General features: G+C 39.8%; 1 protein-coding gene across 21 annotated transcripts in view; it reads left to right on the top strand.

Moving 5' to 3' along the window:
• Positions 1-16,335, top strand: part of LOC138753237 (neurexin-3-like) — a 2,173,925-nt gene that overhangs the window by 36,211 nt on the left and 2,121,379 nt on the right. For all 21 annotated transcript variants that reach the window (XM_069916009.1, XM_069916007.1, XM_069915992.1 and 18 more), the window contains one exon: positions 14,559-15,796. In XM_069916009.1, the coding sequence (XP_069772110.1) occupies positions 15,079-15,796 (718 nt within the window). In that variant the 5' untranslated portion in view covers positions 14,559-15,078. The remainder of the gene's footprint in view (positions 1-14,558; positions 15,797-16,335) is intronic.

The following is a 16,335-nucleotide window of genomic DNA, read 5'->3' as shown; positions in this document are numbered from 1 at the left end:
ATCACATTTTACTACTTCTAGGTGTATGTTCCTGCCTGCTTAGTGAAGTGCAAAATGTTTCCATTTCAATTTTTTTCACTTTGTTTGCAGGGGAAAGCATGTTTCTTGTATAGTCTAGGATGACGTAGTCCCATTTCAAGGTTTAGAGAGACTACACTAGATACTTTGTCTTTTTTAAAATACAAATACCAACAAAGACTGAATATCAATACAATCAAATAATTTGTACCAAACAAATACAACTTGGTTATTATCAAACAAATGCATCTTACTTTTCTGCTTGTGGGAACCTAAATACATTTTATTTCATTAGGCTTGATGTACTGGCAGAAAACTTTTATAAATATAGAGTAAAGCAGAATTCCAAAATGAAACACAAATACAGATATATAGTACCTTAAAAGTGGCCCCAAAGGTAGATAGGGTGGTCTAAAAGGCACATTGGCTTTCATCAGTCAGAGTATTGAGTATAATCGTTGGGAGGTCATGTTGCAGTTGTATAATTTGTTAGTGAGCCACATTTGGAGTATTGTGTTCAATTTTGATCACTGTGCTGTAGGAAAAACAATGTCAAGCTGGAGAGGGTGCAGATAATATTTATCTGCAGGATTTGGGGGCCTGAATGACAGGGAGAGATTGAGTAGGCAAGGGCTTTGTTCCTGGAGTGCAGGAGGATGAGGGGTGATCTCATGGAGATGTACAAAATTGTGAGAGAAATAGATTGGGTGGACACACAAGAGTCTTTTGCCCAGAGTAGGATAGTAGAGAACTGGAAGACAGGATTAAGATGACGAGGGAGAACAAATATATATTTGTGCATGTATGTCTATTTGTTTGTCTTTTTGTCTGTTCTCTATGCAAATCAATGTGGAGCACTCTAGAAATGTCCAAGAAGGTTCAGTAGGGGTAACATTTGATGCTGAATATCATGACCACATTGAATTTAACCTTTAAGGTCATATGAAGTTCAGAAGTTTTTAAAAAGTATTGAGGGACACCTCAATTAGTTACAGTACTGTGCATCATTGTACATTCAGAATAAAAACAAGTGGCCAAACCCAGTTCAAATATGGGCCCAGAAAAGTGAAACAACATAGGCAGAAGCTCTTCACAAGCCTGTAGAGTTAGACAAAGGAGAAAGCAAAAGGCAGCAGAGGAACATCAGTCTCACCTCACTGTTGATGCTTCCAGACATGCAAGAAGCAGGCTGCAGGTAATAGAGCAGCAGCAATACACCTGTCTCAGTGCTCAGGCCTCTGGACAGGCAAGGGACAGGCAGTGAGTGGGAAGCAGAACAGTAACACCAGGCTCACCTTAGTTCTCAGGCTTCCGGACCAACAAGGAGCAGGCAGCAGGAAACTGAGGAACAACACCAAGCCTGAGTGTTTTATTTCCTGGGCAAATCCAGGTGTCCTGCTATTATTTAATATGAACCTGTGTGGTAACTTTTGAACACAATGGTGATGGATGAATGGAACAAGGTGTTGGAGGAGGTAGTTGAGGCAGGTACCATTGCAATGTTTAAGAAACCTTCAGACAAATACATGGAAACAATGGGTTTAGAGGGATATGGGCTAAATGCAGACATGTGCAAATGGATCAACTCATGACTGAATGGTTGGCAGACTTGATTTGTTTTATTTCCATTGATTTCCTTTTTGGCATAACTTATTCTGATCTTCCTTCCTTGACATATTCCAACTGAAAAGGAAATCACTGTGCTTGAGTGCTTATCTGTGAGATGCGTTGGATTTTGGCTGAAGTTGATTCTGCAGTATTTTCTGCATTCTGCAAGGAAATAAATATATCGATGATCTTTTTTTCACTTTCAAGTCGCATTTTGACCTCATAATTACAACTGTATGAATGATAAAAATTGCTTCCATTTAATTCTACATTAGCTGCATTAATGTACTGATCCTTATCCTGTGCTATATTTTAGTTGTGTTGAACACTGATAATATTGAGGAGAAATGTGCTGATGAGGGGACAACATACACAATCTTGGAAGGGGTGTACTGAATCTGACATGGCTTGGCAGCAGGGTTATTTTTGTCTACTTGTGGCAATTAACTTAAATTGCTTCAATAACCGGGATAATCTGAATTATTTATGTTCAGTTTAGTTCTCCCTCTCTAGCTCAGTGATTTTAGAAATAAAAGACTTTGCTTTGTCTCTTCCATCCACTGCTCCGTCTCTCCTTCCTTAAATATTAAAGAAGTGATCCAGTTGAACAGCAGATGGATGACATCTTTAAAATCAAGCTAGTTTATCAAGCATTTGATCATGCCCAATTTATCTTAAATGTAACATGAAGATACATGAATGGCAATGGTTGCATCATCAAGTTCTCTGATCAGATTGAATTCTTACAGGAGCAAACCAGAAAGCAAAAACAAACATTAAATATAAAAACAAAATTCTTCAAGCTTCTGTTTTTTAGTGAGTGTTACTTTGGGACTTGGTTCAGGTTGCAAACACTCACCAGCTTGGCACCATGCAGTCCAAACCATAAACAAAGGTAATGCCTTGGAAAAACAAAAAGACAATGATTGTTTATTCAAGAAGAAACAGATGGGATATTTACAGGTCATATGATTATGACTCATGTTTGAGACACTTTAAAAAGCAGTATTGAGTACTGATCAAGCAAGTCATGTGATTGAAACACTTGAAAAAGCAAGATTGATTAATAAAGTAACCAGATATCTTCAAGACGCAGACATAAAGTGACCTTGTATGAAATGGACTCTTCTGCTGTGTCTCTTTGTCAGGGGAAAACTGTGATCTACAGTTATCATTGTAATGGTAAGTTTTGATTTACCCATATCTGGGTAAAAGAAACAGGATAATTGCTTCATTGGGTTGTGACCATTTCGATGGTCATTCCATCTGACCCTTGCCTGGGTTCGTGGAAACATTGTGGAAGTCACAATTTTGTTTCCCCTATGCAAGGAAGAAGGGAATTGTGACAATCATTCGTATGGAAAAAAAACATTTCTATGGCAGCAACTCAAGAAGGATGTGTGAGTCTTGAAGAGTCTGATCTCTCAGTGTCTCATTAACTTCATAATAACTTCTGAACATTGGTTTAAAAGTTCAGAGTTTCAATACAGGATTTAAAAGACTGAAATTTGGGAATTGACTTTCTAGCACTGTGCCTAAACTGTAATACACACACACACACACACAGAGTAAGATGTCGTAGCAAGTGGTGCAGTGAATAAAGAACAACAGAAGTTGTTCGCAGAAGTTTAAGTAACTACAGTTGGCATGCTATCATAATTACCCAACTTCGGAAGTCTGCACCTCCCAGATTTCTTTGAACCCACCCCCGCCTGGCCTCCGGGAACTCCTGATCCTGCAGGGGCCCGCAACTACGGACACCAGTTTGTTAATGGTGTGGTGCAGTTCATCACAATATATTATTAATAAGTATTAATAGAAATATTGTTTTAAAAATAGCATTGATGAATTTCTATTGCTGCTGGTCTGAGACGTAACATTGGGCTACATTGATGGGAAGAGAAAGAGAGCTGATGTTTCAGGTCAAAGACCCTTTGCATATGATAATGAAGGGACTTCAACCTGAAATGATAGCTCTATTTCACAATCCATGGATATAGCCTGACCCACTGAGTATTTACAGCTTTTCTATTTTTATTCCAAAATTCAAGCATCCATTTTATAATTTTAAAACCAAAATGTATTGATGTTAATAATGTTGTAAAGTTTTGATAAATGGCAAATAAAGGTTGAGACATGAGCTAAGGCAGTGAGGGAAGGTGGCTAAGCAGTTATTTAAATATCAGAAAGAACCTCAGAAAATTCAGTGCTGTCTGGAAAGAGTTTGTGCATTCTCCCCATGTCTGTGTGGGTTTCCTCCAGGAGCTCAGGTTTCCTCTCTCTGTTCAAAACGTATCAGAGGTGTAGATCAATTGGGATATTTGGGCACCAATAGGGTTGTGGGCTGTATGTCTAAAAAAGACAAAGGATGGGTCAGCGATGTTATTCAGCAGTAAATGTGTTGTAGTATGTATAAACAAGATTACATCTCATTTATATGGCTTAAAAAATTCATTGGATTTTGCACTGAGAATATTACATAAAAACATTAAGTTCGCATTAAATTAGTGAGTCCATGTTGTCTGTGAAGACTGTATTAGCATTCTTTTAGCAACATGCTTAACTTTATTTGTATTTGTCAGAAGTTCTTGTCAGGTTTAGAATAGTAAAAATGGCTTCTGACAATCTTACTCTCATTTGAATTCCAGATGATAGGCAAATATGATATTTAAATAAAATAATTCAGTAAAATATAAAAATCTCATTGGCTGATTAGAGCAGTGGTTCTCAACCTTTTTTCCCCACTCACATACCACCTCAAATACCATAATCCCTTATTAACCACACAGCACCTATGGCAAAGGATGCCATAGGTGCTGTGATTCGTGGGAGATTACTTAAAGTGGTATGTGAGTGGAAAGAAAAGGTTGAGAACCACTGGATGAGAATTAATTTAGTAAAGAATATCCTGGCTGTCTGCAGTAATTTTCTTTTTAAAAAAAAAACCTGTACTTGTTTTATCAGTTTGTTTATCAGCTGTGCAACTGCCAGGTGATATGCACTAACAGATGGCATCAGCCTCATTCAGCAATAATGGACAGTATGTTTGGCTGCAGTTCCTGCTTGCTCATTACGTCCTGTCTTGTGTTGGGAATTGAGGTAGTTTTTGCAGCAATTAAGCTTTTCTGTTGTTTTTGGTTTTTTTAAAAATATATTTTACAGCTCAGTAATTTTGGTGTGACCAAGATGTGGCTGTTCAATTATTTGAAATTGGAATTTCTAGTTGTACAGAGTACTCCACTTAGCACGACCTGGCAGAGTGCAGTTTAATTATTGAGCTCTTGGTTCTCCTGTCTGAATATTCATTAGTACATATCCCACTGTACTTTGAAAAGAAATCTGCTTAGTCTTTGTGTTGCTGTGCTATGAACCCTTGTCCTTCCCTCTGTTGTACCATGAGCTTGAGTAGCAGGAACCAGGTATCAATCCCTGCTCTCCCTTGCCAATGCACTGTTGTGCTGTGAAGCTGGGTACAACAAACATTGTGAGAAACTCTGCCATCTGCTGTCACTCCCCCATCATTCAATGTGCCCCGCAGTTTGGTGTGAAGGAGCTCCCTGTGAGAGTTGCTTTTGTGCTGGTGTGTGGTAAGCTGTGCAGTCTCTCCATGCTGAGATGCAGGGCGGAGGATTACACCTTGGCTGGCAGTAGAGAGTGAGTTATTGCTGGGACTTGTCAGCACTTGCTCAGTCATTTGATAAAGCACTTTGGTCCAACAGCAATTCCTTATCACCACATGTTAGATGAGATTGAAGCTGCTTTTTGACCCTCTCGAAGTTTGGCTGTTTGACCAGATCTCCTCAGCAGGGAGATTACTTTGTTGGCCATTGAACATTAAAATAGAGAAATAACTTGATCAGGAAGAACTGTGCAGCTTAAGGTGGGGGTGGGGGGGGGGTGGGGGGGGGGGAAGGGGAAAGGGGGAGGGATAGTGGAAACCAGCTTCTAACTTATCCAATAATATGATGATATAGACCAGAGGATCTGGTGGTCTGTCAACACATGAAGCAGATGCCTCAACTTTTAGCAATGGCTATCTGAGTGTGGTGGTATGTTATTACCACTAGGTCACCAGGTGGCTCACCTGATGACCTTGCATATATAAACTAGTGGAGACCCATCCCCCCTCATTCTAGCCTAGGCTTGCACAGAGGCAAGACCTAGCTGTATATATTAGCCTATTAAAACTAGTGTTTTACCTGCACTCTCCTTCGTGTGATTTGATGCTAGTCGCCATCACTGAGTTCCCAACAGCCACACTGCTCACCCTGTTCTATCCAACACCATTCATCACAGCTGCCTGATCTGCTGAGTTCCTCCAGCACTTAGTGTATTGCTCCAATTTTACAGTATCTGCAGACTTCATGTTTACTACTATTCATCACAGGTAACTTTCTTGCATTGACTTGAAAGCATCCTACAGGATGATTCATTCCTAGATTTGTGCTAGGTTCCTGGCAGAACCACAGAAATAACTTGGAGGGCAGGGGCTCATGAAAGGTTCCCGCCACAGTCCCATGCAGCAGTGGAAAATCCGGGAGGTCTTGCCAACTTACTGATGATGCATCAGCATCACTGTTAGTGACAGAGTTCTCCATATTAAATACAAAAACATTGATTCCATCAGCACTTATTCTTGAGAATGCATTCTGAGTCCTAAGAAAAATTACAGTGTATCCTGCAGTAGAAATGCGATAATTTACTAGATCATCCTTAATTGCTAAAATGCCCTGTGCCAGGTCAGATAATGAAGTTGCATAAACAGCAACAAAATAGGAAGCTAGTGAGATCTTTAATTGTACTGAGGGACTTTTAGTTAAGTGGAAGTGCACACCTCATTTGAGATGCAAAATTTGTTCCCATGCCTTAGACACCATTCTTCAGTTGAGATGCAAAATTTGTTCTCGTGTCTCAGACAAACCTCATGGCATTGTTCAAAAAAGAGATGGCAAATTCTTCCTGACACACTGATTTAGCTATAAATTCTATTGGTAGCTAAATCATTTATCCATGCATTGTGTGGGACATTGTTCTTCTTGTTTGTCTTCAATATCAAAAGTTATCTAATTCAAAGTAATTGATTGTGATACTTTTTGTTAAGTGCCTCTTCCTGCCAGGGATAAGTTTGAAAAATTAATACTGTCATCATACTTTCTAAAATTATATATATTGGCATTTATATACTGTTTATATACTGTTACAGTGCCAGCGATTGGAACTGGGGTTTGACTCCCATGCTGTCTGTGAGAAGTTTGTATGTTCTCCCCATGTCTGTGTGAGTCTCCTCCGGGTGCTCTGGTTTTCTCCCACTGTTCAAAACGAACTGGAGGTTGTAGGTTAATTGGGTATAATAGGGCGGCATGAGCTCATGGGCCGAAAGGGCCAGTATGTCTACATTTAAATTTTAAACATTTAATTTTAAATAAAACAATTAAAATTTAAAATTTAAATTTAGATTCTCTTTCAATTAATGTGACCATAATTTATACATATACATTTGCTGTTTTAGTGTCAGTAAAATACCAGATAACCTTTGAAAATAATGGGAAGTTGATCTTTTTATCATTATGTTAGAAGAGTTTTGGCCAGGGCATTAAATAAACTTAGCATTAACCTATCCTATCCAGTTTGAAATAGCTGAGACCAGGCTTTAAACCTGTTCTGGACGTGGAGACAACGTGATGGGTCTCACCTTTTAACACATATATTTCTATAATAATTAGTTTAGATTAAGATTATATTTAATATTTTAACTTTAGGTTGGAATTTCTACTTGCACACATGCTTACCTGTGATTCTCCATTATGCAACTGTACTTCAATTATTATAGAATCATAATTATTCCTGTGACTGGTGTTACTTTTCATATGCTATGTTTTCTGCTTATTTCTCCAGTTTATTTGTGTTATTAATTTCTATTTTAATTATTTTTGGGGGACATGAATCACATTTAATATGATCAGGACATTTAATTTTCTTCATCAAAGGACATAAGTTTAGCATTGGTGGTATAGATGACATCATTAATAATTGTGGTTTCTTTTATTCCAAATGTATTTAATTTAATGAATTTAAATTCTGCTGCTACTATCTGAATTAAACTCTGATCTTATCTTATCCTCTTCATTGTTGGTTGGGCAACATAATCATTCTGCTGTTGAGGTTATGCAGTTCCATGTAAACAAGTATTGACTCTGTCGAGCCTGAAATTGAGCACATGAACCTTCATTGGTTTGAAATAAATGGGTGGCTTGAATAATTGATGATGATTGTGTATTTCCTTTTAAAATAAATGAAAGTAATTTTAAAGCAGATGGCTGATTATTTGAGAGACCTAGAATGTGTAGAAAAGTCAATGAAAATTTCAATTAGATTTTATCATTAAATTTCTTTTAAAATGAAGTTAAAGAATACCATATAGAATTCTTGCTTTGAAAACTTATTTTTTTATCACAAGATAGTGACTATGTCATTGGTCTTGTTCTCTTAATGGAACTGATTTAACGTAGATTATGTACTTAATATTCTCCTGAATATGGGTATGATTATCATATACAGTTCCTTGTTCATCTTTGAAATACAAGGTTATTTCAATATAAATTTTAATATAAAATGGGGCAGAGGAGAAATGCTAAATAAATGAATGGACAAAAGTACATGATGAATATGTGTCATAAATGGTGATCATATTATAAATGCTGATCATATGATAAATGCATAGTTAGTCAAATGGAAATTGCATGGATATGAATGTTTGATTGGGATTACATTATGCCTGTGCCAGCTCTTTGGAAGAAATCTCAAAATTGCACCATTCACCTACTTTTCCTTTTAACCACACTTTTTCCCTTTTTGAAGAATATCTCAAATGCCTTTTAAAGTTATTAAATCTGGTCCCATGATCTTTCATACAATGGATTTGGATCTCAACAACTAACTGGATAAAATGTTATTCCATAAGTTGATGGTGGTTCTTTTTTCTTGATACTTATGTCCTTGATTATTGACCATTCTTTCCATATTCTTACCAAAACCTTTTAGCATATTTAATACTTTTTAACCTCATTTGCTACAAGGAGAACAAATGAACTTATTCATTTCTAGTTCTATTCTAGCATATCTCCTCTGCACCTTCTCTAAGGATAGCTGCCTGTTTTAAAGTTAAGTAGGGTTCTCCAGCTGGGTTCTTATCAGTATTTTAATAAATGTTTGGCATAATTCGGGTATTTTTCTGTTCAAACACCCATTTGTAAAGTCAACAGTCCTATATATCACTGGCAAAAACCTGAAAGCACTGGTCTGTTTTGCACCTTTCTTTTTCTCTAATTTTACTCATTAGTTTAGAATGATTAAATCGTCTAGGATTGTATTCGCTCGATTTCAGAAGAATGAGAGGAGATCTTATAGAAACATATAGGATTATGAAGGGTATGGATAGGATAGATGTAGGAAGGTTTTTTGAGCTGGCCGGGGAAACTAAAACGAGAGGACACAGTCTCAAGATTCGGGGGAGTAGATTTAGGACAGAGATGAGGAAAAATAGTTTTTCCCAGAGAGTAGTGAATGTTTGGAATTCTCTAAGCAGGGAAATGGTTGAGGCTGCCTCATTAAACCTATTTAAAATTCGGTTAGATAAATTTTTACATGATAGAGGAATTAGGGGATATGGGGAGAAGGCAGGTAGGTGGAGTTAGGTCATAAATTAGATCAGTCATGATCGTATTGAATGGCGGAGCAGGCTCGATGGGCCATTTTTGGCCTACTCCTGTTCCTACTTCCTATGTTCCTATGTTACCTATGTAACTTTCATCCGGCATTTTGTTTGCTTATTTCACTAGTTTATTTGTCCTCTTGAAAGTCATTATCGTGCATTTTCCTATTGCCTGTGTTACTTGGGATGCAAGATTCAAATAATAGAAGAGATTTTAATTACTGATGTCTTCCACCATCTCAGGAAACTGCTTATATATATATGTCCCACAATGATGCACTACAGTTACTGCAGTGAGAAGGGTGCATTCTTACACAGTTACAAAATAGTTCTCATTATCCTGACTGTATAACAGCTTGTATATCTGAATTTCATGGCATTTCAAGGGGACAACGCTATTACAATGTCGGCGATTATGATCTGGGTTCGAATCCTGTGCTGACTGTAAGGAGTTTGTACGTTCTCCCCACGTCTGCATAGGTTTCCTCTGGGTCCTCCAGTTTCCTCCCACAATTCAAAACGTATGGGGGTTGTCGACCAATTGGGTGTAATTGGGCAGTATGGGCTCATGGGTGAAAAGGACCTGTTACCGTGCTGTATGTCTAAATTTAAAATTTACAAACTTCACAATTATAACTTCATATATACATACACCACTGGAAACTTCCTGGCGCTAAAGACGCATTTGTCCCTGTTGTATGTTAAGTTCCTTTCCTTGGCTGCCTGGAAGAAGCGTTTTAAATTCGTGTCATGTTTCACGTGAGTGTGGCCACAGATTGTCACGTTGTCTAAGTAGGGGAACACCGCTTTCAGTTGGAACTCATCTACTATTCGGTCCATTTCTCTCTGAAACAGGGACACTCCATTGGTGACACCGAAGTGGAGTTGCAGAAATTGATACAGCCTGCCGTCTGCCTCAAATGCCGTGTAAATCTGATCGCTGTTTCTAATGGGCAGTTGGTGGTATGCTGCCTTCAAGTTTATGGTGGAGAACACCTTATACTGTGCAATGTTGTTGACCATGTCTGCTATGCGTGGCAGGGGGTAAATTTGTTGATTGTCTGGCTGTAATCCACTACCATTCGCAGTTTTTCTCCTGATTTTACTACAACCACCTGGGCTCTCCAGGGGCTGGTGCTCTGCTCTATGAGCAGAGCCTGTGGACCTCTGTCCTAATGAAGGCTCTGTCCCTTGGGCTGTACCTCCTGCTCTTTGTGGCTATTGGTGTGCATTCTGGAGTGAGATGTGTGAACAGTGGAGGGGGTTCTATGTTCAGGACAAACAGGCTGCAGTGTTGTTTCTTTGTAAGGCGAAGTGGGGGGGTGAGGCCCGTTGTGCACTATTGTAATGCTTTCTAACTGGCACTGAAAATCTAACCCCAATAGTACCGGGGCATAGAGGTGAGGGAGTACTAGTAATTTGAACCCTTGGTATTTTGTGCCCTGGATTTCAAGAGTAACCCTGCAAAACTGTTTTACCTCAGCCACAAGGCTGCTAGCTGGCTGCTAACATGATCCGGTGCTCACTCGGGCGTGTGGGGAGGGCAAGGCGGTTGACTAACCCCTGTTCAATAAAACTTTCAATGCTTCCACTATCTATTAAGCAATTTACCCTCACATCATTAATTTTGATGCACACAATGTCATCAGATAAATTGTGTGGACTCGTTTGATTCATGCATAGGAAGCAAGTCTGGCATGTCCTTCGTGTCCTTCCATCCGATAATATTCGGCGTTATATTCATCTCCTGAAGACTGCTCTGTAGCATTTGTCCAAGATGGCTGGATGCACTTGACATTCTTCTTCTGTTTGTCTGTGGAGAAAGAAGAGCTTTCCCGCCTCTCATTAGCATGAGAATGGGCCTTGGCTGTGGCCTTGGAGCTTCTGCAGACTTTTGCATAATACCCATGTTTTCCACAGTTGGAACAGACATTTTCTCTGGCAGGGCAGAGGGCTTTCTTTGTCCACAGAAAAAGCACTTGGGACCCTCAAGGTGCGAATTCCTGTGAGGCAGCATACTTTCCTTTATGTAGGGCTAGAGAGTCCAGCAGTGTGACATTTGTTCCAGCCCCAGGGTCCTGTGAGTACTCCTACAATTTTTTCCTGGTGCTTTCTAAAGCTTCTGCAATAGTCTCTGCCTCATCTAGCCCCACCATTCCTTTCTCCAGCAATCGATGTCTCGTCTCAGTGGACCGTATGCCCGCAACAATTCTGTCCCTAATAAGGTCCTCTGCATACTCCTGAGCTGATACTGCTTTAAAGTTGCAGCCTCTCGCCAGGTCTTTCAGAGAGAGTATAAAGTCTCTGGCAGACTCTCCTACTTGTTGTGACCTGGCCATGAGCCTGTACCGGGAGTAGAGTTCGCTATGCCCCTTACTGTAATCCTTCTGTAAGGTGCTCATTGCCTCTTGGTAGGACCTGGCATCCTGTATAAGGGAGTAAGGGTGGTCTCCCAGCTGCGCTAACGGCAGCATTAATACCTCTTTATCCAATGCCTCAGCACCCTCCACGTAATTCAGAAAGTATCTCTGCCAACGGCCGAAGTGCGTGCCGGCTCCAGGATTTCTGGGATCGAGGTTCAGCCTGCCTGGTCGCAGCACATGGCTAAACCGCAGTCTCTGGTCCCTTGGGTAATGTGGGGGAACCCTGGGGATCGTTCCTGGTCTCCATGTGGTTTCTGGGTGTAGGTGTAGCAAGGGCAGACCCTGGGGTACTGAGAGCTGCTGGTAGAGCCTCTGTGGGGCTTGTGTCTGCTGGAGGAGTAACCTGGGTGCTTGGGGCTGTTGGCTGAATCTCTGGCTTTGGGACGTTTGCAGTGGACTTGGGGGGTAGCATCAGGTCTCCCTGGTACTGGGGAAACTGCTGCTGGGGGAGTGACTGTAGCAGTGTCTGCTTTCCCTGGCTCTGGAGCAGTTGGGAATTCTGCACATACATGGCGATCAAGAGCACAACTTGTGGAGATCCTTCCACCTGCGCTTGTAGTGGCCCCTTTCTGATCGGACCGGGATTTAGGGTTGGTGGCACCTGTACTGGCGAATCCATGGGCAGGCAGGGGTCTTGGCTGTTTCTTTCTTCCCCCATCATACTTTTGTGGTCTTACCCACATTCCACCACGATTCCAGTACAGCGGTCCCTCGCCGTCTCTGTCCTTGGATGCACGTGCGTGCTGGTCGTCCCTGGATTCCATTCTTCAGGAAGAGTCTCCAGGTGGTCGGGAATGCCCGTTGGAGCAGAAGCAGCTTCCATCCTAGTAGCTATGACATTAGTTTATTAAATTGTCCTGACAATAACCACAGCAGCAGTGCGAGTATAATACAGCTTTAATAAACTAATATGTACACAAAGAGGTCTTGTCTCTCTGCAAGATGAACCTGGAAGGCTAGTCTGTAGCTCTGGACTGGTTTATATACTAGGTCACTGGGATGACCCCTGGTGACCTAGTGCTGTAATTACATATCACCACAGTCAGATTACATGCATGATATCTTTTTCCTGTGGGCTAGGCAGAATTACTGCTTATTGGTAGTGCAAAAAACACCTGTACCTAATGTAGACCTGTAAACAAATAAAGAAATGTAAACACACCTGTGCAATACAGAGAGAGAGAGAAAAAAGTTCAAAAGTCAGAGTCCTGAAATGAGTCCCTGATTGAGTTTATCATTGAGTCTGAAGGTGGAGGGGTAGCAGTTGTTACTGAACTTGGTGGTGTAAGTCTTGTGGCATCTATATCTCTTTCCTGATGGTAGCAGTGAGAACAGAGCATGTGCTGAGTGGTGTTGATCCTTGATGATTGCTGCTGTTCTCTTATGGCAGAATTCCCTGTAGATGTTCTCAATGGTCAGGTCATGTTTATTGTCATCTGATAGTATAAGTGCAACCTGACGAAACAATGTTCTCTGGTACTCGACAGAAAAGATACAGGCACACATCCAGACATAACACACATATAGTCAAGAAATATGTATACAGGTCAAGTATGTAATCTATGCAAATAGATAAATAAATATTCTTTTGTACATATGAGAGTCTCAGATGTTAAGTGTGAGTAGTTCCTTTGGTAGTTCAGCATTCTCACTACCTATGGGAAGTGGGGAGGGTTTTGCCTATGATGTCCTAGGCTGTGTCCACTGCCTTTTGCAGGGGTTTACACCCAGCTGAGAACACGCCTGTATTCAGCTGGATAAGATGGAAAGGCAGTTCAACTTGGTGGCAAGGTTTCTTGGCTGATAGGGTTTCGAACAGCGAAGTCCACATGGCCCTAAGGTTAATGTTTTGAAAATACTATTAACAATTAAATAACATTATAAAAATACAGAAATACTTGTGAATAAAAACAAACCTCAAACTAATGGGGAATCATTAAAACAAAAACTAACTTCCTCTTTGGTTTCTATTTATGAGACACTGAATTCTCTTCAAAATCAGAGGACTAATATCCCAAGCCATGGTCTATTGTAGCATCTGAATGGCATTATCTTGCATAAAGCTGCAAAGTTTCAACAAGTCTGGACTTCAATGATAGAACACATTGACAAATGCTGCACCATCTGTCACTCAGTAAGCCTTGGGCTTATGTGTTCGAGTGGGCAGTGAAAACTGTTGCAGGAGTAGTTTTGAAAAAGGGAAATGGATGTTTGCTTAAAGTAAGTACTTTGCAAGATGATGAGGAAAGAAGGGTGGCATGGGCTCCATTAGTTGCAATTTCAAAGAGTCATCATTGCCACAGTGGGGCCTCTCTCGATGTTATATTGATTCATACAAATGCAAATTGTTGTTGCTAACAAATGGGATGTATCTCAATGATGGCATTCGAATTAAGCTCAGAAAAGGTATACCTGTAATTAGAAATCAATTTTCTGTTTCTTCAGAAATCTTAGGTGGAGGATACTTTTCTTTGTCTGTTGAAATAATTATGTGCAACCATTTACGTGAGTTCAAGATTTTCGGACTGGTCCTGAATTCTTATAAATGTTTCAGGCCAGAATGTGATGTATTATGGCAAAGTTAATGCCTAGTAATTTTTGGTGTCCAGAGAGGATTCTGATAGAATTGTGTATTTCTGGAGATGGTGCTGTTCTATTGAATTCACAAGAGAATAAATTTACTATTTATTAAGATTGATGTATTAAGGAACAATCTGTGTATTGTCTGAGGATATTTTAGTGATTATTGTATAAATTAGTTTTTATATTTTTAACAATGTTTTTACTTTTATTTACAGGCTGCAGAGTGAGACTCAGCTCATTGTGGCTTCTTTGAGGCAGTGGCAATTGCAAATGTGTCCTGACATCATGGGGTGTCTCTGGATCCTGGTTACAGCATGTAAGGATTAAACTGTGAACTCATAAAATAAAAATCACAGGCAAAATAGTGCCTCGTCACTGTAGATGGCAGAATTAGTCTTGACAGCTTGAAGTTTGACTGAAATCCCAGTTTACTTGTTTATTGCCAGCCACCCACTGAAGACTTCAGCACATTCACAATTGCTCATCATCTCTTATCAGGAACTTCCCATGAATGAGCTGATGTGAATTGATCACAGTCAAAGCTCAGGAATTAGAGACTATCCTGTGTTCTGCCATTGCTGGATGAACAGCTTTGATTTGACCTTACCAACTGTCATCGTTAGCTTAGATTACCTCTCAAATGACCATTTCTGTTACCGTGAATTTAATCCCCTCTGACAAACTGCACTTTTTGTGAGAGTTTTATATTTTCTTCCCTTACTTTTCACCGATTTCATGCATTTCTGTGCATCTGCCAACATAATAAGCATGGATTCCTTCTGCTTTGTGCTGTTGCTAAGTTCTTTAGCGGGGCTTTGCCTGGGCATTGAATTTACTGGAGCACCAGGATTGTGGACCCGCTATACACGTTGGGATGCAAGCACCAGGAGTGATCTAAGTTTTCAGTTCAAAACAGAACTCTCCAGTGCTCTGCTGCTGTACTTTGATGATGGAGGATACTGTGATTTTGTGCAGCTGATGATAGTGGAGGGGAAAGTTCAACTTAAATTTAGCATTGATTGCTTTGAGACCGATATCAGTATGGATAAGCTGGTAAATGATGACAACTGGCACTTTCTCATGATTTCCCGCAATAACCTGAGAACAATCCTGGTGTTGGATGGAGAAACAAAGTCAGCTGAAGTCAAGCCTCAACGGCAGTATATGAAGATTGTAAGCGATCTGTTCATAGGAGGAGTCCCAAAGGATATTCGGAAATCTGCGTTAACTTTGAACATGGTTCAAAACAAACCTCCTTTTAAGGGATTTATTGAAGGTTTGAAGTATGGGGACTCTCCACCAGTGCTATTAGGGAGTCACTTGGTGAAACTGGTAAAGGAAGGCATTTGCACTGAAAACCCATGTGAAAATGGTGGAATTTGCTCTTTAATCGAAGGGGAAGTTACCTGTGACTGTTCTAGCACAGGGTATATGGGGAAGTACTGCACCGAAGGTGAGAAAAAGACCTTTCCTACTATTTAATCAACAATTGTTTACATTGAAGTGTTAGGATCTTGCAGTAAGATGTTACTTTTTTCAGGTTAAAATTTGAGATTTGCAAGTAGTTCAGCAGATTTCGTCACTAATTAGCTGGTTCCACATTCCAAGTATAATTTGTGATAATGTATCACAGATGAAATGAGAGATACTGTAGTTTGTTTTACATTTAGGCTTACAATTTTTAATAGTGAGAAATTAAAAATGCTTTGATTTTTAATATGGATTGCTGAATATTAATCACTCTAAAGCAATTGATGGATTAGCAAGATGCCTTATTCTTTTGTTTTCCTGGTGATTCTCACTGATACAAGATTAAAGATGAACAATAGATTTTGGTGGTGTGAAGCACGAGAGGGGATGGTTAATAAAATATTTTGAATTTCACCCTTGATTAAGCAACCTGAATGTTTTTTTCTGTTTTCAAATCCATTGATCAATATATAAGTAGAATTGATGTTCTAAAAGAAGTGGCAGAGATATGCATTAATTATT

The sequence above is a fragment of the Narcine bancroftii genome, chromosome 2 (assembly GCF_036971445.1).
Source record: "Narcine bancroftii isolate sNarBan1 chromosome 2, sNarBan1.hap1, whole genome shotgun sequence".
NCBI lineage: Eukaryota > Metazoa > Chordata > Chondrichthyes > Torpediniformes > Narcinidae > Narcine > Narcine bancroftii.
The sequence above is the reverse complement of the archived record's forward strand: the minus strand, read 5'-3'. Positions and strand labels throughout refer to the sequence as shown.